This window comes from Arctopsyche grandis, chromosome 2 (genome assembly GCF_051622035.1).
Source record: "Arctopsyche grandis isolate Sample6627 chromosome 2, ASM5162203v2, whole genome shotgun sequence".
NCBI classification, from domain to species: domain Eukaryota; kingdom Metazoa; phylum Arthropoda; class Insecta; order Trichoptera; family Hydropsychidae; genus Arctopsyche; species Arctopsyche grandis.
The window spans coordinates 6056079-6078062 of record NC_135356.1 but is presented as its reverse complement, the minus strand read 5'-3'; the positions used below and the strand labels follow the sequence as shown (position 1 = coordinate 6078062).

Below are 21984 nucleotides of genomic sequence, written 5' to 3'. Positions count from 1 at the left end.
AATGTAGGCGGGGTACATGTGTGTGTTGACAGCGCTGTGGGCTGCTGTGAAGGCTGCGTAGTTCAGATCACGTCGTAAACGAATGCCGAGCCAGCGACACTCTACCATATCCAGAGACCGCTGAACGCCATACTTTTGCCAACAATTAATCATACTTGTGTATACCTTGTTACTACCAAATAAATACCATATCCAACATATAGCTGTATTTAATACCGAACACAGACGAACCTGTCTATAACACATGGCGGACTGGTGGTGAAGAAGACCTTCACAACTAGATTAGTCCCCATACATACCAGTCGAGTGGAACCAAAACGGTCGAAACACGACACCACCATTAAACTACATCGAGCGGAACGGCGCCAATCATTCCAGAAAATTCTACCCCTCGACAAAAGCAAATTCCTCGCTTACGCATCAACAAACCACCACCATCGGTCAGGTGACTCCAGAAACACTATAAAAGGAGGTACAACCCAAACAACGCCAGTCGACCCACAGCAGCAAGCGTCGACACACAACAGCAGACCAGTCGACATACAGCTCCTGACCAGCCACCACTACACCACGCGGACTTGGAAGATCAACCAGCCGAACGAGCCAGCAACACACTGCCGTATCCAGAGACCTTCCGAACATAGCCGAACAACGAGCCAACAACACACTGCCGCATCCAGAGACCTTCTGAACATAAACGAATGCCGAGCCAGCGACACTCTACCATATCCAGAGACCGCTGAACGACATACTTTTGCCAACAATTAATCATACTTGTGTATACGTTTTACTACCAAATAAATACCATATTCAACATATAGCTGTATTAATACCGAACACAGACGAACCTGTCTATAATACATGGCGGACTGGTGGTGAAGAAAACCTTCACAACTAGACTAGTCCCCATACATACATACATATATCAGGTTTGGGCAAACTGCCGCCCGCCAAATTGTTGGTTGTTGGGGCTGTCGACACCAACAATATTACTTACAATATTTTCCATATCCAGTTCCCATATTCCAACTTGTGGTTGCTATTTAGGCCCATTAGAGGATCACTTAATTTTTATGTTGAAATTTTTTTTATGACAGTAAATAATGTAAATCTAATAAAATTGTTTTACTTGCGGCCCGACGCACATTTTTAATTACTAGTGCGGCCTTTCATTCGAAAAGTTTGCCTAGGCCTTATGTATGTAGGCATATTAAGTTATTAAATAAAAAATAATTAAAAGAAATGTGTCGTCGGTTGTGTTCGATTCTGTCAATTTTTGACCGAATCGAACCCGGTCAATTTTTTTTCAAATACCTTTTAAATAAATTTAATTTAATATTTAGATTTATTTATTCAATATGATTTTTTTAAATATTTTTAGTACGTACACACTCAACTCAGCCAGTAACACTCTTTCTTTCAAATATTTCATGTTTTCCTCTGAAAATTGTTTTGCCAATTTTTCTGATTTCATTGTTGAAACGGTGTAATTAAAAATTGGCTAAAAACCTTCCTACCTAATACATATGTCACTACTATTTGAGTATGATTAATGTAAAAGTTAAAATTCATAGATGTCTCGTTAATTTCCAGTTTTCAGTGTCTCGTAATTCAGTGACTTATGTAATAAAAATGCTGCATTGTTTGTAATTGGCCAGGAACGCGCATTGGGGTTTACCTGTTATAATATAATAATTTCAATGTAAATATGTATAATATTTCATCTTATGAAAACATATTTTTTTTTTAATATAATGATTACAACACATTGAATATAATAATTTCAATGTAAATATGTATTATATTTCATCTTATGAAAACACTTCTTTTTTTTAATATAATGATTACAACACATAGTGAATATAATAATTTCAATGTAAAATGGTTAAATGGTTGATGTCTAATGACTTTTGTAATGTTTGATGTATCTTGCTGATGGATCTGTCACATCATCGTTCCATTTTGGCATCCAAAAATAAGGTATGAGATGCTCGAACGCGGAATAATATTTTTCAAAACATTTTCTAAAATTAAAGAGAATAAATAAATCGCTAAAAAATAAAAAAAAAATTATAAACATTATTTCAATTTTTTTTTTAAATATACCTATAAAAGTAAGACTCCTTTGACAGTGGTTTACAGTGTGTAAATTTCGGTGCGCAGGAATTGAACTCCTCGTCTGAAACTCTACCCTCAGTCAAATCTTGGATGACTTTGAAAAGTGATCTCTCTTTGTTTGCAACTCCGTCGCTGAAAATATAATGTGACATAGAATTGATGGTGCAACCTGGGATTTTTTGAACACCGTTAGTCCTATCGAACTGAAACTTAGTATCAGTTACTGAAATTCTTATCGACATGACGTAAATTTTTTTCAAATTTTTAAGTTGACTGGAAATGGTACCTCCTCTTATAGGTGTCCTCTTTTTTTTAAGTTTTTGAATTCAATTATCTCCCAAACCGTTAACTAAATCGGACTGAAATTTATTTACATGTGATAGAAATAATAATTTTTATAACTTTATATTTTTTAAATATTTTTATCTGAACCGGAAGTAGTACTTTTAGTGTAGAGAATCGAGGTTTTTTATGTTTTTCTCAGAAACCGTTGGGTTTATTCAACTGAAATTTCATATCTAGAAGTTTAAGCATAATACCAAGTTATGTATATAATTTGATAAGCATCCGTCAACCGGAAGTGGCCGTTTACTCTCGTTCGATTTTTCTTCCACTATTTTTTTTTATTTGTATCGTAGCAACGAAATGTTTATTACAATATTTGTTTTTTCCTGCCGCCCCATAATGTTGTCGAATTATTTCTATCAAAATATCGTCAGTAGATACAAATCTCTTAACCAAATCTTAAATGAATAGGGCCAACCTTAACTTAACCTAACCTATCCTGACCCTTAAATAAATAGGTGTTGGCTGCTAAGATATGTTTTTTTAATGAAAATATTAATGAAATAAAACTTAAAAAAATATATACATATATTAGCAGCCAATATTTAAGGGTCAGGATAGTTAAAGTTGGCCCTATACATTTAAGATTGGGTTGTTAGGGTCGATATTATTCAATCTCAGTGTCACGCGAGAACTGAGACAGTGAGACCGCATACTAAAGTAACGCCGAACTGATTGTGTTGGGATGTTTGGATAAATTTATGAATTACCTAAACGCTTCTTTGGGTCTCCATAAAATGCTGGCTGGTAGAAGATTTTGTCCCTCAAAGGCATCTCTAAGTAAATACTTTTCTACATCACCTTTTGGCCTCCTGGAATCTTTATCCAAGCTCAGATAGTAACGAGTAAAGTCAATATCGAGGAATGGACAACGTACTTCCAAGCTGTAACAATAAATCTCATTATTATGTGGTTTATTCATGATCAGTATACATATGTAATAACTATACTGTACACAAGTAGCGTCAGTTTATCAGCTGGATTTGATTTAAAATATTATTACTAAATCATGTATCATTTCTCAATAATATGTATTATATTCGAAACAATCTAGCATGAGACTTACGTAAAATTTACATGCTATCGCAATTTCGAAAGAGACTTTTTACCTATGTATGTAAGCTTTAAAGATTTGTTGGGATCATCGAATATTTGATGCTTGGTGGTCGACGTATGTCCGATAAAAACTTCTCTAGGCAAGGGAAATGGGCAAGTGCATCGTTAAAAATTGCACAATGCATTCAAAAACACACAATAAACAACATGGGATACATTTTTATAAGTAAATTGATCATTTAAGTAACATATTATTCAATTAATATCCTATATGAAAAGGTCTCTTTTCATGAAAGGGTCTCGGTGACAGCTAGCAATACAATATTGCGTAGTTATGGAAACGGTACGAGTGTATTGAAACAATAAATGTATTCCAAAGGGCGCTTCTATCATTATAACATTTCTCTGGTTTTATTACAAACAACAAACCAAGCCGGCGTAAAACCACTAGTAGATTATAATAATAAATAAGATTTTACCCAAATGCAGCCGTCATACGATCTGCTCTTAAGCCATCATAAAGATATATGTCGGACAGCAACCTAAAAATGTACAACAATTCAAATATAAAATTAAATGATGGAAAATATAAAATCAAAGGAATATAAAAGAAAGAAACCTTTCACTCTCGGCATGTGCTGCATCAGTGTCAGGAGCGTCTCGGAAATAAATGTAGCCTTGGGCCAATTCATCGGCACCTTCTCCACTGAATATTACCGCTGTGTTTGTATTATCTTTGATATACTCACACAACAAAAACATACCTGCAGAGATAAAGAAAAAACTAATAAAAAAAATGTCAATCTTAAAATTTTACATTTAAAAGAAAAAAAAATGCAAGTAACAAACCAACGCCAGCTCGTACCGTTGTGATATCGAATGACTCCAAATGATATATCACCCGAGTGAGAGCTAAAGCAATAGCGCCTTCTGTGAGCAGTACCTCGTGATGCTCGGAGCCAATGTGTTTAGCTACTTTCTTAGCAGCGACCAAATCGGGCGATCCTATCATGCCGATTGAGAATGTCTAAAACCAAAAAATCTTATTTTAATTTGGCACCACACACTTTTAAAAGATAAGCAATTTTTTATACACTTCGCATAATGTATAGCAGTTTCAATTCAATAGAAAAATACAAAATAAAATGTGACTGTCGTCGTACTTGTATCTTGTATGGTATGCCTGCCTCCTTGGCTAGTTTTACGATGAGAGCGGCTACCAAAGAAGAGTCCAACCCACCAGACAACAGACAACCAATACGACGATCCGACATCAGCCTTTTACGACATGCTTCCGTTAATAGAGAGACAATCCCATCAGCCGGACCCTTAAAATCTGTTGAGTTAAAGCATCTTGGGTGACTGTTGAATATTTAAAACGATATAAAATAAACACAATCGACTTCCAGTCAAATATAACCTTGTGAATGGGGCACCATTTTCCAAAATTTGACGTCTTCTCTGGTCGAGAAATATTCCGATTTTTTGATAAACTCAATAGACCCATCGTCGGAGAATGAATATTCTTCATAAGTACCAGGTTTAAATTGATCCAATTTTTCAGCCACGTTCACCTTTTTAGCAATATTTGTAATTCCTAAAAGAAACAATTATATATATTTCAATACAACTAAAATCAATAAATTTCATCAATAACTGTTGGATCGAACAAAAAATCCTATATTTGTACAGAAACAACTAAAAAACTGATATCTTGAAAAAAAAAAAAAGTACATATATGAATTTTAAATCTTTCTTTTAATCATTTTTTTATTTACTATATACTTTTATCAATAAAATTAATAGTAAAATAATTTTAAATGATAAACGAGTTTAAAAATATCTTTCAAAGCATGACCCCATTTTTTTCTGGGAATAATCGACATGTTTATTTCTGACAGTGTTCTAAACAATTTAAATTTCTATTTTTTTTGGTTCAGTATTTTAATTAAAATTCATAATAATACATTAAGCAACGTGGATAGTCCCGTTCAAATCTAGGGGGGGCGACTGCCCACCCCAGCCCCTCAAATAACGTCCCTGATCTATACCCTTCAGGTATAAACACAGAGTACCTAAATACAATCTGCTTTCGATCGTCGACTTTAGAGAGTCTTTAGTTAACATTATGTATGTATAAGATGTATGATGAGCATTTATATGAATTGTAAATAGGTTTTTGAGCTCTTTTTCCTATTATGCTGTACATTAACATTTGAATAATACCTATATAATACTTTAATTTCTAACAAAAATAAAATAAAATTGTAAAATAGAAAATGATCTGTAGATCAGTAGCTATTAAAATAGATATAAGATTGTGAACATAATTTAGTAACAATAAAAAGCATTTCAAAATCAACATTATTATGTATCAGTCATTTTTTGAAGATAATATTACTCAAGTGAAATCTAGTAGATATCAAGAAAACCTGAACCTACTACACATATCATAATATTAAGTCACAAAATTACTTAATGGCATATTATACAGTGTAGTTGGGTTTTAATTTTAACTCGGTGGTTCTATGAAATATGTAAACTGTACCGTTGTTTGTGGACCATATATTTGAATTCAATCTGACAAACCTTTCGCTTCAGAACAAATTCCCATTATTTTATCCACGTCACTGTAAAATCTGAAAAGCGGTCGAATGCCGTAAGGATCTCTCGCTATCATTATCTTTTTCTTTTCCATGTCTACTAGACAGACTGCATAAACGCCATCCAAAAATTGAATAGCCTTTTCAAAGCCAAATTTCACATAAAGATGAAGAATACATTCTACATCGCACTCGGTCTCGTATTTGAAGCCGAAATGTTGTCCCAACTGCAAATTTATTACGACTATTACGTATTAATATTTTCAATCTCATGACAAGTATTTATATTTATATTTACCGTTTTATAGTTATAAATTTCACCGTTGCAGATGACCGTCATCTTCGGATTTTGGTGAATTTTCATTGGTTGCATGCCATGCAAATCATCGACGATTGCCAATCGGTGAAATCCCAAGCATCCGTTCTGTAAATGAAACAAGAAATTGATAGTTATTTGGATTCATTATAGCAGATATTCTGTTTAAAACGCTTGACCTTTACACGCTTGTCGGTTTCCAACCTCGAAGCGTCGGGACCTCTGTGCTCAATGTTATTAAAATCGGCGATGTAGCAGGACGGACAAGCCATTCCGAATAAAGCCCAAATTCCACACATCCCGATTCGATATTATGTATCTGGAAAGAAACAACAAGTCGCATAAAACGATTGCAAAGTAAGTAAGGATTGATTAGAAATGATTATGTAAACATATGTAAATAAAATTGCAGTCATTTTAAAAAATGTAATCGCTATTGCAACAAAGAGATTATTTCATAAGTAAATATTAATCGCAAACGCAAATTCATTTCACGATAAAGTATATATATATTGTACAATGTATGTAAATTTGCACAGCAACACAAAACAATAATATATATCAATTATATTATGCGAAGCTTGTTATTACATATGTATAGGCATGTTTAGTCTAGACTAGACTTAAGTCTAGTTTAATTAAAATTCTCAAAATCTATCATCGCTATCTGAATACATATGTACTAATACTTATCCATACATTTGTTGATTTATAATAATAATATATCAAATGAATAAAGGCAAAAATCGCATACAATTATTTATATATATACATACATATATAATAGGCAGATTTAAAATAATGAATTATTCTTATTCATTGATTGCATATGGATGTTCCCTGTTTAAATTCGAGCATGCGTATTTGTAGCGTGTAGCAAAAATCCCATAAAATTGATCGAATGGTGCAATACGCGTGGATTTATAAGTTATAAATCCACGCGTATTGCACCACTTGATCAATTTTTATAAATTATAACATAACATTTGAATAATTGATTACCACGTTGCAGAAGAGGGCACGTGTTTCCAAAAGGCGAGTAGACCGAACGCCACCAGCCGCCAGCAAACTGACTGTATGTGGTGCGCAAACGTTTTTATTGAACTGCGCAAGGCTGACGCAATCCGTGAACTGTTTGCACACGCTCGATAAATTGGCAAATTCGCTGACCAACCTTAGATAACAATTATTTACCATAAAACCATTTTCTGTAAAACGATCATCATTAAAATAATTCCCATTTGTATCTTTATACATATCAAGATCCGGTGGGGTTGGTACTCGTGAAATTCAACGTTGCGAACGGAACGATTCGTGTCATATACATACGGTAATTGAATTATTAGTCACATTGCGGTGGCCACAAAGACAATTTTTGCCATTAAAATCGCGAATACGCAATATTTGGCACTCAAGTTCTCGTTAGTATGATAGTTATCGTTATTATGAATGACTTTTCGGCTGCCAGATGTTCCGTTATAGAGATTTTAGTGGATTCGGTGATTACTAGTCAAATGTGAACCGGTCACAGGACAACCGGTCGCTCTAGATCGATCACACGTGATCACCCGTCACACTAAAACTGGTCACGAGAAAACTGGTTACACCCTAAAACTGGTCACGAGATAACTGGTCACACCCTAAAACTGGTCACGAGATAACTGGTCACACCCTAAAATCGGTCAACTAGTTTTCTCGCGACCGATTTTAGTGACTTTATGACCAGTGATTTGTGACCAGTAATCACCGAACCATACATACATATATCAGGTTTGGGCAATCTGCCGCCCGCCAAATTGTTGGTTTTTGGGGCCGTCGACACCAACATTATTACTTACAATATTTTCCATATCCAGTTCCCATATTCCAACTTGTGGTTGCTATTTAGGAACTGGTTATGGAAAATATTGTAAGTAATATTATAGGTGTCGACGGCACCATTAGAGGATCACTTAATTTTTATGTTGAAATTTTTTTTATGACAGTAAATAATGTAAATCTATAAATACTATTTTACTTGCGGCCCGACGCCCATTTTTAATTCCTAGTGCGGCCCTTCATTCGAAAAGTTTGCCTAGGCCTTATGTATGTAGGCATATTAAGTTATTAAATAAAAAATAATTAAAAGAAATGTGTCGTCGGTTATGTGTTCGATTCCCACGCGGTCATTTTTTTTCAAATACCTTTTAAATATATTTAATTTAATATTTATATTTAATTGTTTAATATGATTTTTTTTAAATATTTTTAGTACATACACACTCAACTCAGCCAGTAACATTCTTTCTTTCAAATATTTCATGTTTTCCTCTGAAAATATACAGTATATCAAACTAAAATATTTATTTTTCTCATTTACATCCACTATTTTTTTCGGTTTTCAAAATGTTTGCAGTCTTTACAATAAAATTATAATAGAATCCTTACATCAATATCATTTAAATAAAAAAAATAATAAGTTTAGGTCTAACCGCACTAGGCGACATTAGAGTTGGTACTAAAAGCAAATTTGACGCGCATTGTTGCGCTATTCGGTAATTGGATTATTAGTTACATCACGATCGCCCAAAAGACAATTTTTGTCATGAAAATCGCGAATACGGAATATTTGGCAATCGAGTTCTCGTTAGTATGATGGACTTTTCGCCCGCCAGATATTCCGTTATAGAGATTTTAGTGACTTTTGGCCGAGCGCTTTGTGACCAATAATCACCGAACCGCGCTACTCATAGTACGTTCTATCTCATACAATTTTATGTAAAAAATATTTGGCCACTCTGTGTTGCTGTAATGCAGCTCTCAATGGATGAAATTTTCGGATGTTCCGTGATCGAGATTTTAGTGACATGTGTGAAATTTCCTTGTGTGGAATTATCACTGAATCATCGATTATACCCCCCCTGGAAAAAGCTGAAATGGCTTCCTTATCGCTACTCCTTGACTTTACTTAGTAATAGAGTTGCCAAGTGTCATGGACAAAATAAAAAATGAACGCATAACAAAAAAATGTTTATTTTTTACAAGCCTCATCTATTATATATTTCACTTCGCTAATTAAGCACTTCAAACGTTTCTAATTTACTTTTATTTCCTTATAAAATTCTAACCATGAAATATTATTGTAATTATATACTACGCTTAAAATATCCCAGACAGTGGAAATTTTCAGCTTATTTCTTTCTTTAGCCCACTGTCCGCTGATCATGGAAAATATTCTTTCTACATTGGCATTTTGGCTAGATATTGCAAAAGCCTCAGTACAGACTGTTTTAAATTATTGTCAAAATTGAAAAAGAGGACAACATGGGTATAAATATAAAAAAGATGGAGAACAAAAGAACTGTGTCAAATAAGAAGAGGCTAGTAAAAAGAGACTAGTAAAAAGAGACCTGTTGGCAACCCTATTCAGTAACGGGTTCGGTGATTATATTTCAAATGTGAATCGCTACTAGGATAACCGCTGCTACGAAAATCGCTCGTTCGGATCTCCTGTCGCACAATATTGCACAACAAATGCTTTTTTATACGAGATTTGGGCAGTTTTTTGTATAGCAAATTTCCTGTGCGACGAATTTTCGTGCGACAGGAAACCTGCGCGAGCAATATTCGTAGCGGCGGTTATCCTGGTAGCGATTCACTTTTGGGATGTAACTAATTTACCTAGTTTATGTTTTTACAAATCTCCTTTACGTTTACAATTCAGGAAAAAAATTGCCTTTTATCCGATTGTTTTCATACTTTGCCACATTGCTCATTTTGGTCATCAATATAAGGGTCTAGGCAAAGATCGAAAATCGAAAGATCCTAAGTCAAAAGATAAAAAAAGGGTGCATGGTAAACGGTACATACTCACTTAATTTGCGCGAGCAGGGTACAACAGGAACAAAAGGAACAGGCTTTTGCTCCTGTATTCTGCGCGCGCACATTAATACGGTCTCTGGCTCGTCACGGAGACCGCAATATAAGTAAATGGATCTTCCGCCATTACGATGGTGCAAAAATATCGTGTAAGACGCGTTTGAAAACGCTCCCACGAAAAAGTGCTTGACGTTTATCCAGCGTTTGTTTATTTAGCTTTAAAATCAAAGAGCCAACGATTTCTACATAACCAATTACTGCACTGTTTCCTATGTATTTACTCATAAGTGGGACAACTATTAAAACTTGGAAAATGAGACTGAAATCTCGAATATTCTTTTGAAATATATTTTTAATATGGCAATCTATGCTCATTGTTATAAAACGCCACCTTTAGTTTGCTGCCTTGAAGTATTTAGATTGCGACTGTCATCGGCAAGGTTGAGCATGGAGAGCTGCGCGTTATAATAGCGGTCATATATATATTAGTTGTGTCGCGATCGCCTGTTGTTTCGGTGTAGGGCGTCGCGCCATGAAGGGTAGAGCGGGCTCAGAAGCTGCTGAGGCAGGGACCGAGGCGGGGGCAGAGCGCCGGCGTCCCGGTGACTCCGTGTTGACGCTTCCGGTGAGCGTAGGCTCCTTGGTCACCGGCACAACTACAGCCACAGCTTTTAACGTGATCACCGCCGATCATATGTCCCATTTTAAACCCTTGCTGTGCGTCGACAACGGATACCTGACCGGCTCTCCCGATATCAAATCAGCTCAGATAGTCTTTCAACCAGCAGAAGCTCCGCCCCCGGAGAGTCAAACGGGGGCCACAGTCCCCGCAACCGGAAGTGCTGCAGCTGCGGCTGCTGCCAGCGCGTGGGCCGAGACTGCTCAGATGGCCGTGCTACCAGTTCGATGCAAGAACACATCTGCAGAACTCTACAAGTCACGACTCGGCTCCGGGGGGCGAGGCCGCTGCATCAAGATGGGGCTCGACTGGTACACGCCCAGCGAGTTTGAAGCTGCTTGCGGTCGTGCCTCCAGCAAGGATTGGAAGAGATCCATACGCTTCGGTGGCCAGAGCATCCAAACGCTGATCAACGACGGTATCTTGACTCCGCACGCGACCAGCTGCACTTGTAGCGCGTGCTGTGATGACGATACTGGTAATATATTTGTCTATTTCACTTGCGCGTGCGAAAATCATATCTGCGTATCTTTCTACTCATTGCACTGTTATCAGATTCAATTTTGCGCGAAAGCGTCACGTGTGATTTTTCAATTGGTATTACTGAATGTACAAAACTTACTTTGTACAAAATTGCGATTTTTTGTTTATATTTGTACCGTTCTATTGTTTCGTATTTTATTGTATTTTCAATTGTTTCTTCATATTAGATTTATCTACCGTGAATATAAGTATCATATGCATGACATGATGTGTTGTTTAGGATTTACTAGCAATAATCCTCAATATTGCAATATTGCACATCGGACGACTTATGACCTAAGCATAATTGCTCATGGTTCAAAAGCCACTAAAAATCCACTCACTAATACCTAATTTCAATATGTGACGATAGTCACATATTTATAGCTTATTAGTGGTTAAAAATCCAGCTTCACTCAGTATTTGTAATATAAACAGCTTAAACATAGCAAAACAATCTAATAATAATCGGCTTCGCTCAGTTTTATTAAATTTATTTGAATAGTTTTATCATATTTAAATATTCATTTGTTTTTTTATTAAGAAGGTATTCTAGTCTAAAGGCATGAATTTTAGGTATTTTTTCAGGTGCAATAAAAAAAAAACAAAAAACATTTTTTCTAACCATTACTTTACCAAATATTTACTAATGTTTGAAGAATACATAGAAAAAAAAAAAATTCAAAATTCAAAAAGTTACAGGCTGATGATGTGAGGGGTCTCAAAAAAATGGTGCGCCCTGGTTGATACGATTCCAACCCTCCTAGTAATCTAAAATCAAAAAAGCAAATTAATTCTTAATCCAAACATATGCTGATATGGCATGAACTACGGAAAAGTCAAACAATTTTTTTTTCGCAAAATAGCGGTTGTCTGAAATAAAGTCTTTTTTTTACCAGTTTTTTTGACTTCCGAATTTTTAAAAAATAGTAAAAATTGGAATTTTGTCATAGTTCTAGTTCATGCGATAGAGGAATGTATAGAGAAGGCTCACACCATATTTTAGTTTTCAGCGCTGTACGGTACCGAGAAGCTCTCTATTTTCTATGAAGCAGTTGGAGGACAGTTTGATATGTTCCTTCCAGGAGATATCATGCTTATAATACCAAATTTCAAAGGACCCTATTTTGTTCATGATTACTACAAAATGACAGAAAATTAATAATTAAAAGTTGATGATTTACATCACTTCATTATGCAGTACTCTATATTATATATTGTACTGAGATATTCGAAATGGGAAAGAATTTTCCATTTTTACAAGGTTTTTAATGACTCCACAACTCTACTAAACGATTATAATGTGTATTTTAACCCTTCGAATGCTTAAAAACTATATATCTTTGTTTATAAAAACGGCGAGAATTGCTAACAACGATCGTTTTTGACGTCATAATGGTCGTATTTGAATACTTACTTGGGAGCCAGTACAATGGCACGTTCAAGTTGGCTTTTGCACAAACTCTGATGTGCTGCGCTGCAACGGTGTAGCGCACTGTCGCCTAGTGCCTTTAGACCTTTATTCCAATATGTTGTATCTATAATAATATAGAATTTTCATATATATATATATATATATATATATATATATATATATATAATAATAAAAATAATATAATAAAATATATAATAATAAAAATAATAAATATATATATATATATATATATATATATATATATATATATATATATATATATATAATAATAAGAATAATAAAAAATCGTTTTCTATTATAGAGGTCAAGAGCCACCGTGAAATTAAATGCAACTTAAATACACGCAAAATTTTTACAATATCAAAATCATAAATTGTCACCCCCTAGTGCATCTCACTCACCCGTTCGCATTTACAACCACGAAAGAGAGAGAGAGAGAGAGAGCCACCAAACACTCGCTTCAAATGTATTGTTTCAAATATTAATATAATGCACAGTAAAGAATGGCGCGCTCGGTCAATGAAGTACAGTAGAACCTCGATTATCCGGAATAATTGGGAATGAAGGTGGTCCGGATAATAAAAAATCCGAATAATCGAAAAAATCACAATTAAAGTCTATATTTATATATACAGTCCCAATACAGAATATTACGCCACCCCGATCAAACCGCTTTCGCGCCCATTTGTAACGGTTATAAATAATTACAATAAGATCTTTTGGGCTAGTTCTGTAAGCTCATCCATATTTGCTACTCTATTCACCAACAAAAAATAATACAACATTATCCTTTAAAATGTCTTCAAAAATAAAAGTGAAATGAGTTTGCTCCTGAGTTACGTAAAGCATATACATAAAGCATTATATATAAAGCATTTCGTTAACAACACCGTGTTTTCTTCTTTTGTTGCAGCTTTATTATATTTTTAGGGTAAGTTGGTGATTAATTTGTAAAAAAAAATACTTTTATTTATGCTTTAAATTTCTTGTGCGTCTTAAATAGATCAAAAAAAAAAAATCACGGTGTTGTTAACGAAATAATAAAAAATCTTCGCAGAAACGGTCGTATATATGCTTTACGTAATTGAGGAACAAACTCATTTCTATCATTTCAGATTTATTTTTGAAGACATTTTGAAAGATAATGTTGTATTATTTTTTGTTGATGAATAGAGTATCAAATAAGGATGAGCTTACAAAAAAAACTAGCCCAAAAAATCTTAGTGTGAATTATTGATAACCGTTACAAATGGGCACAAACGCGGTTTGATCGGGGTGGCGTAATATTCTGTCTTGGGACTGTATAATATCATGAAGATCAATATTAAAGGATTCTTTATTGAAAAAAACAATTATGGATTTTTGCTTAAAGTTAGATATTCTTTTTGAAGCTGCCTAATCGCGAATACTTTTCATACAATAATAGACCAGATATTAGCTGTCCAGACGATCGTATTTGAACGAACCACATAAAAAAATACACTCTTCGACTACTTCATTTTCTGATTTTTTCATAACCTTACGCTCTGAGTTGTCGTGTGATCTTCTGACATTAAAGAATCAGTAAAGTCATAATTTTTTCACTTTGTTTTTTATATCCGAGACCGTTGACGTTCCAACACCATATTTATTTGACAAAAAACGTCTTAAGACACCGCTTTTTAAAGGATTGATTATATCTGATTTGTCTTTTAATGATAATACAACACGTTTTCTTTTCCATATTGGTAATATTAAAGATTAATATTTAAATTGCGATCAAATTTTCAAGAAACAAACGTCCTTTGAGCATTGAATTTTGAAGACAACTGACTCATTTCTCCATCTTATTTTCGAAATTTTACGTTATGCATTCCAAAGCAGCAAAATCGTAAAATTTGTGTTTTTGTTTTTAACAATCCGGAAAATTGAGGTTCTACTGTATGTTAAAAAAAAATTATAAATGTTTAAATATCATTTCTCGCTAAGATTTTGAAAAAAATCTTAGCATCAAAGGGTTAAACTTAAACCAACCCATGTGAATATTTTTTTCATAATATTAAATCAAATTAAAATCATTCATGTATATGGACAATATTACTTACTAAATACAATCGCAGTCTAGAGCAAAATTTCTGTATATATATATGTATATAAATTGTACAAAATCGAATGAATGTTCATCATGTGGGTTGATTTTTTTTTTTAATAAATTTATATGCGTCAATGCGACATTGAAATTTTATTGGACTCTGTCTCCGTTGATTGTTACAAATTATAATCTTCACAAAAATTTAATTTCTTAAAGCCACAGGACCCGTTCGTCTCTTTGTACCATACAAAAGGAACAGAAAATGCATGTACGATTCCGATAGCAAAAAGAAATCCCGACAAGATGACAGCAGCGAAGGCAGTGACTCGAATCTGAACAACCCGGCCTCCAATCAATCGATGAAAGACGACTCATGGCCAAATATCGCAGCTGGACTGGAAGTAGCCGGCGAATACCCGCTGCTGGAGGGTGGTGAAGGCAACTCTTGCATACAAGGTATAAACACTAGAAAGTCTACGGGTACGAATGTTTCTAATGCATTGTATTAACGACGTTTCAAAATTGCAGTACTTGCCGACTCAAACGCGTTGCTGAAGTCGTTCGACGACCTCAACGACCATGTGACTAAATTCTACAGCGAATTCAAGAGGAGCCTGAACAAACTGCGCAACATCGTCGTCAAACTGCAGGAGAGCGAACAGACCAATGCCATTTTGGCCGGGAGCGTCGAAGTGCAAGCCGAAACTTCAGATTCGAACCATCTTCAAAACATCGAAATGTCCACCTTCAAAAAGGTACATTATCGATGTGAATGTTGAATTTTTTTGATTTCATCTCACATATCTAACTGGCTTCTTACCTGATATACTGTAGATTTAGCAAGTTTTACTTTTGTGGTGTGTAGTGTATAACAATCGGCTATTTTTTTTTGTCGGAATTCGAGTGTTTAACAATTGGTATGTGCGTTTCAGTGTGCGAATTGCAACCGCGAAGCTTCAGCCGAGTGTTCTTTGTGCCGACAGACGCCGTACTGCTCGACGTACTGTCAGAAGAAGGATTGGACAGCCCATCAGATGGAATGCTCACGACGAGTGGCGGTCACTGATCATTCCAATCATCAGTCCATTATGCTGATCGTCGAGAGTTCGCAGTGAAACGAAATTTTTGAGATATTCTCTGTCGAACCGTGAAATTCAAACTAACTCAAATTTAGTGTTTTTTTGTTTTTTTTTTCTATATACACATTTACTGCAATAATTTTTTACATTATGTTTCAGTATGATTAAGAATATATTAGAAAGAACCAGGTGCATGCCGCAATCGATACAAAGTGAATTCTCGACTTTCAAATTGAATTGGTTCCTGAAATGATGTAGCAAAGTATGTGAAGCAATCTTAAAAAAAAAATCCATTTGAAAACGTTTATATATATTTCTATAGAATACTGTCTTTTTAATCTTTTATTTTCAAATCCCATGAAAACTTTGTTCATTTTTTTTATTTCAACAATGAGTTTATCAACAGATTTCCATTCTCTTACATTTTTTGTATATAGGTTTTTCATTCTAAATTGACCCTTTTTTATTAATTACTAGACTTTTCTATGTTTCACTTCGCTAACGGTTTTGAAACTTTGCCATTGTGCGCGATTTGGTCAACGATTGAAATTTAAATCGATTCTGATAGTGCGATGGTGAAAAATAATCGTAATAATAGACACGTTTAAAAATGCAAACGTTTTCGTCATCTTGACGTTTAGCGGTCAGTATCCTTATATGTTAGACTTTTCGACACCCTCTCGTTTTGTCAGATTTTATTTGTTTAAACGCCTATAACTTTATCTTTTTCACATTATATCTTATAAAATTTGCATTATAGGCTCTCATTATTTCTCATATATATTTTTACTTCACTAATTCATGTCAAATTGACCGTTTTTCATTTCAAATTAAATCTTCTTCATTTTAAATTGACCCCTTTATTATTTACATCTTAGATTATAGCAGCAATTAGTTTGTACCTGATGATGGTAATATTTTAGAATATCGATAAAAACAGTATTTGCATAAAGCAGCGAAATGTATTCGAGTAGAATACATGTGTATATGAAAGTCGAGGATTCCTTGTAACTACATATGGTTTGTTTACATCATGTGTATAATTTATTATAGTTAATTGTTTAAATTACGCCTTAAAGGTAAGCATAATACGTCACTGTGATTATATTAATATGTTAATTATACTGGAAAGGACAAAGGAAAACAGTTGGGTGAAAAGATTATGCATAATCAGCAGTATATACTGCTAAATATATATTAAGAAGATCAATAATCTTAGACAGATATTAGTTTTAGTTCGTACGCATAGGAAAGGAGTATTATTATGACGTATTTCATAAGATGAAGCTGTCCGTCGGTGTACATTTGCCGGGATTGAGAATTGTGTTGTATAATTTGTGTTTATTTCTGATGTTTAGATGTTGTTATTTGTATATTTTGATAAATTTAAGATTATGTTAGGTTTGATAATCACTTGGATAATTATTATAGAGGGCTTAAGTTACTGATATGTGGCCATTAAAACCCACTTGGTTCTTTCTAACATGAATAGGAACACGCTTTAATTTGTGTACTTAGTCTCGGTACAGTTCAACTAGGGCATCCAAACAACTGGAAAATAATGTTGTTGTTTTTTATTTGTCAACTGACTGCAGCATATTGCATAATTGTTTTATTGATTAATTAAATTATTACGATTTTAATATGAAAACATCAAATACATGTACATATAATATGAAGTAATCGAGCGAAGTATTTAATTATGTTTATTTATTTTACTATTGTATTGTACTTACAATTTAGTTACCTTTTCCGCATAAAAAATGAGTACTTTTCAGATTTATTGTTATAATTTTAAGTAAAAGACTAAGGAATAATATTTTAAAGAAAGCTGAATGCAATTTTTAATAAGGGACATGATAGATTTTTACTTGTTATGTTTTAATCAATCGATCATTAATATTTACATACAAAATGTTTTTTTTAGTATTTACATACATAGATAGAAATTGTTTTTTAAAGCTGTGGAGTCTGAGTCGTAAAAAATCAACTGACAACAACTCTTTTTTACTATTTATTTCTTTATTGCGGTATGTGTCAACTAGTCTCCAATTTTATTTAAGTAAATCCACCATTAAATTGAAATTTAATAATTGAACTGCAAGTATTTTGATGTTTTTGTGGCCAAAACATTGTTTTTTCTGTCGCATACTTTTTTAAAATTTAATTGATTGGTTTGTTTATGAAATTACACTACACTATGAACAGGGCCGGCCCTAGATTATTTAATTATACCCCAAGCAAAAACCTAAATTTGCGCCCCCATATATATATATATATTTTTTTTTTTTTTAATCTTTCGCTTCGTATAAAGATATACCAATAAATTTCAGCGCAATCCCTTTTTTAGTAAATGTAAAATTATTATCTTCATATATTATATTTTAAAAATGTGTTAAAAATAGAAGTAAATACAATATGTTGCAATTTTAAACATAAATAAAAACACCTGTTTCTGTGATGTTTTTTGGAAGATTAAAAGATTATTTTTATATAAATTTTGCCATCAGATAATATCAATTATACTATTTATTTTTTGGCCAATGTACTGAAATTTGTGGAACAAAGAATACTTTGACAAATTTTGATTTTTGGCGCCCCTTCTAAAGCTGACGCCCCGTGCGACCGAATATTATTTTTATTTATAATTATTTAATTACCAATTAATCAATAAATTGGGTTACATGTCAATTTTTAGTGATTTTTTTTAATTCCTTTAATTTTTTATCTTTTGAAAATAGCCATTATTTTCATATTTTGGCAAGAAAAGTCGATCTTACTGAAATCGTTCGAGTTGGAGTTGAAGTCGAATCATAAGATAAAGAGTCGGAGTCGGTAAATTTTGCACTGACTGACTCCACAGCCCTGGTTTAATAAATACACAATGTCAAAATATTGATGAAATTTATTTGATTAGTAAGCATGATTTTTATTTACATTTTCCATAATCCATGATATATTTACATTATTATTATTTATTCAGTATTTAACAAGCTTATTATTAATATATCTAATTGAAGACTTAATCTTAGACTGTGTTGGATGCCCTCAATTGTCAGTATTGGTCATCGTGGTAATTTACGTTTTTGTCTCTGCAATGATTGCAGATTCTATGTTTACTTGGAATTTTTGTGAACTATTTCAAATATTGTCCATAGACCGTGTATTATCATATCTTATTATATTTACATTAAGTACCCGTTCAGTGATTATGTGTTCGAACGAACTCCTAGCCCCGATTATATTTATTTTATTTATGGCAATTCAATATAAATGACAATGGAATTATCAATTATATATTTATATAAATACATTATGAGAAAATTTTGTTTCCGATTGGCTGAGAGTGTAATGGGTAGTTTATTTCCTAAAATTATACTTTTCAAATATGTATTTTGTGGAATATATATAGTCATTAATACTGATTATTTAAAATTGTATGTAAATACATTTTTTTTATATATATATATATATTAATGTTATTTAAATTGTATAGTTTATTTATTAATAGTTGTGTAATGTTTTTCATTATGTAAGATTGAATGAACGTGTCAATTGACATAAGATAAAACAATTTTTGTTTTTTCCAACAAAAAATAATTTTCTTTTGTTTTATAATGAGGTTTTTTTTTTAAATTTAATTTTAAGCACGTAAATGTTTCGACGTTGCACTGAATATTATTGTATAAATGTGAATAAAAATAGTAATTAATATGTACTACATATGCAGTGGTGGCTCGTCTTTAACGGCAACCGGGGCACTGCACACATTTCTTCTAGTCAAACAAGGAAATAATTTTTGTATATTGTTGGTGTCTCAAGTATTTCCGGTCAGCGGAATCGGTTCGTAGGCGGTTGTTTATCTGCCGTGGTCCCGTGGTCGCCAGCTTCAAATAATCTGCTACTCTGGTACTTGCGAGTGGTACTGTATGTCAGAGTGTAGACAATCAATCAAAGCAGAGAAAAAAAATCCGTATTTACTGTTTACAGAATGTCGCTTTTAGTTGGCTGCGAAAAGGTCTATTTGGGGCAGAATAGGTCGGCCATGGTCGTCTACATTATCTATACGATTTTTAAAATAGTCGACACTGTCAACGTTTTTCGATATTTTAACTATATATGTATGCTTAACCCTTTGAGTGCTGACGTCTTTTCTGTTGAAAGCCCGCCACGCTGAAAATTTCGCCGACATTTCCAACTAGAATTATTTAGAAAGCCGGTATAAAAATTGTAGCCATTCCAAACAAACTCTAGATAACTACCGCCGAAGATTTCGAGATTTGTAAAGGTGTGTTTAGACTCTCTAATATATCTTGCAACAATATAAAATAAACAAAAGAAGTCTATTAATGAATGTATTTTTCCAAAACTAGTTCCATCTTCTTCATTGTTGTTAAAATGTAATGCTCACAATCTAAATGACAAGCCACAATCTAAAATACTCGGCAGTTAGAGATTTCCATCGAGAAATTCTGCTATGGTTATAAATTCAGAAATGGCAGTGTAAACCGGTCTTTATAAACATTGACATGGATTACACGACCCATGTTCAATGCATTTTTTTTCAATGCTGCCTGTAAAGGCTTAGCGGGTAGTATTCTTGTTTATTTTTTACATACTCAAAATACAACGCCTATCGGCGTATTTCAGGTTCATGGACTTGTTTACAAAACGCCGATCAACGTTGGTCAGCATTCAAAGGGTTAAATTGTCAATCACAATGTGTCAATTTTATCATTAAACATTTTTGATTTTTCACAACACAATGAAAAAAGTCGATATATGTATTTTTTGAAGAAAAAAAAAGTAATTTTCCTTGCATAAAATGTTACTATAAATAATATCAAGTTCATTTTTTTTGGAAAAAAAATATGTAGGGGGTGTTCTACCCTCCTTGTACCCCACCTGTTTTTGAAGTCACGAGCCGCCCCTGTACATATATGTATTGAGAGTGATTTGAAATATTTGTATTCTAGTTATAATGTCAAATTAATAATACATGTATCATATGTTATATAGAGTGAGATGGAAATGACCATACTATTAATATCTCGAGTATGAACACTTTAATATTTACATATTAGCTAAATAAAAGCAACTACATGTGTAGGGATAGCATTACGCTACAGAAACACTTTTTGTGTATATATATATATATATATATATATGTTTGTATGTAATATCATTCAGGTATGCACTATAAATACTGTATCACTTTGTTAAGGATCATTAGCACTATCAATGTTGTAAAATCTTTAGAATTCGTTGGAATGGCCGATCAGATCAACTTCTGGATAGTATGAGGTAGGTGAGCATCCATCTTATATTCAAGTGTCGAGGCTGGGTTAGTCTTCGAAATGATACATATCCCTCAATTAAATTAAAAAAATTCAGTTTATGACGAGGAAGCAATGGACTACGTTCGAAGTGTGCTTTATTTCTATTTAGCCCTATTTTAATTTAACCCTTTACTGCCAGTGGGCTGAAGTATAAGCCCACATTTGGACACCCAGCCTCATTCATGAAATAATAAATATTTGTTTATCAAACTTAAATTTACCTATAAATTAAGGTGACTATTTTACATTTAGGTTATGTGACAAATCCAGGACATTTTTCTAAATATGTGAATTATTAAGAACGTAAATGTATTAATATTAGAAAATCATGTATGCACATTTATGAAAATAAAAAAAAATCGATTTCAATGTTGCTTAACAGGCACATTCCAAGGACAGATATCAAACCAGTACTGTACTGGTAAAGCCAATACGAATGATCACCTTAATTTATATACTAATAACACTGAGCATTTTGACCCATTGAATTCGAATATGACAATGATTTTTGTTGGTTTGTTGGCAGATTTTTTTTGCTTTTATCTAAACATAATTGATACGAG

General features: G+C 33.3%; 3 protein-coding genes across 7 annotated transcripts in view; 1 reads left to right on the top strand and 2 right to left on the bottom strand.

The window, feature by feature from the left end:
* Nucleotides 1–1334: 1334 nt before the first annotated feature.
* Nucleotides 1335–7602, bottom strand: LOC143922854 (asparagine synthetase [glutamine-hydrolyzing]-like). 4 transcript variants are annotated; one of them, XM_077446211.1, is made up of 12 exons: nt 7441–7581; nt 6618–6757; nt 6421–6546; nt 6109–6349; nt 4940–5116; nt 4683–4855; nt 4369–4546; nt 4139–4283; nt 3999–4061; nt 3174–3347; nt 2107–2250; nt 1335–2024 (listed from the first exon to the last, which is right to left on the bottom strand). In XM_077446211.1, the coding sequence occupies exons 2-12, from the start codon at nt 6735–6737 to the stop codon at nt 1901–1903; spliced, it is 1665 nt and encodes a 554-aa protein (XP_077302337.1). In that variant the 5' UTR covers nt 6738–6757; nt 7441–7581; the 3' UTR covers nt 1335–1900. The 4 variants fall into 4 exon arrangements, with proteins under 4 accessions (XP_077302337.1, XP_077302339.1, XP_077302338.1 ...); XM_077446213.1 differs by having other exon boundaries at nt 1336–2024; nt 6624–6757; nt 7441–7602; XM_077446212.1 differs by having other exon boundaries at nt 1336–2024; nt 7444–7593.
* Nucleotides 7603–10749: 3147 nt separating this feature from the next.
* On the top strand, nt 10750–17014 carry LOC143922853 (deformed epidermal autoregulatory factor 1-like). 2 transcript variants are annotated; one of them, XM_077446209.1, is made up of 4 exons: nt 10750–11453; nt 15220–15459; nt 15532–15758; nt 15936–17014. In XM_077446209.1, the coding sequence occupies exons 1-4, from the start codon at nt 10829–10831 to the stop codon at nt 16116–16118; spliced, it is 1275 nt and encodes a 424-aa protein (XP_077302335.1). In that variant the 5' UTR covers nt 10750–10828; the 3' UTR covers nt 16119–17014. The 2 variants fall into 2 exon arrangements, with proteins under 2 accessions (XP_077302335.1, XP_077302336.1); XM_077446210.1 differs by having other exon boundaries at nt 10794–11453; nt 15226–15459; nt 15936–17008.
* The window catches only part of msk (importin-7 msk), a 31055-nt gene continuing 21188 nt past the window's right edge, over nt 12118–21984 (bottom strand). The window contains exon 14 of the mRNA XM_077446208.1: nt 12118–13035. Coding sequence (XP_077302334.1) covers nt 13017–13035 — 19 coding nt within the window. The 3' untranslated portion in view covers nt 12118–13016. The remainder of the gene's footprint in view (nt 13036–21984) is intronic.

Bases quoted from the DNA above. Each gene is read 5' to 3' on its own strand.
- LOC143922854 (XM_077446212.1), bottom strand. From the start codon at position 6,737: ATGTGTGGAATTTGGGCTTTATTCGGAATGGCTTGTCCGTCCTGCTAC. The intron at 4,062-4,138 runs GTTTCTTTCTTT...GTACATTTTTAG, and splicing joins GCACATGCCGAGAGTGAAAG to GTTGCTGTCCGACATATATC. The intron at 2,251-3,173 runs GTAATTCATAAA...TTATATTTTCAG, and splicing joins AGACCCAAAGAAGCGTTTAG to CGACGGAGTTGCAAACAAAG.
- LOC143922853 (XM_077446209.1), top strand. From the start codon at position 10,829: ATGAAGGGTAGAGCGGGCTCAGAAGCTGCTGAGGCAGGGACCGAGGCG. The intron at 11,454-15,219 runs GTAATATATTTG...AATTTCTTAAAG, and splicing joins GTGCTGTGATGACGATACTG to CCACAGGACCCGTTCGTCTC. The intron at 15,460-15,531 runs GTATAAACACTA...TCAAAATTGCAG, and splicing joins AGGCAACTCTTGCATACAAG to TACTTGCCGACTCAAACGCG.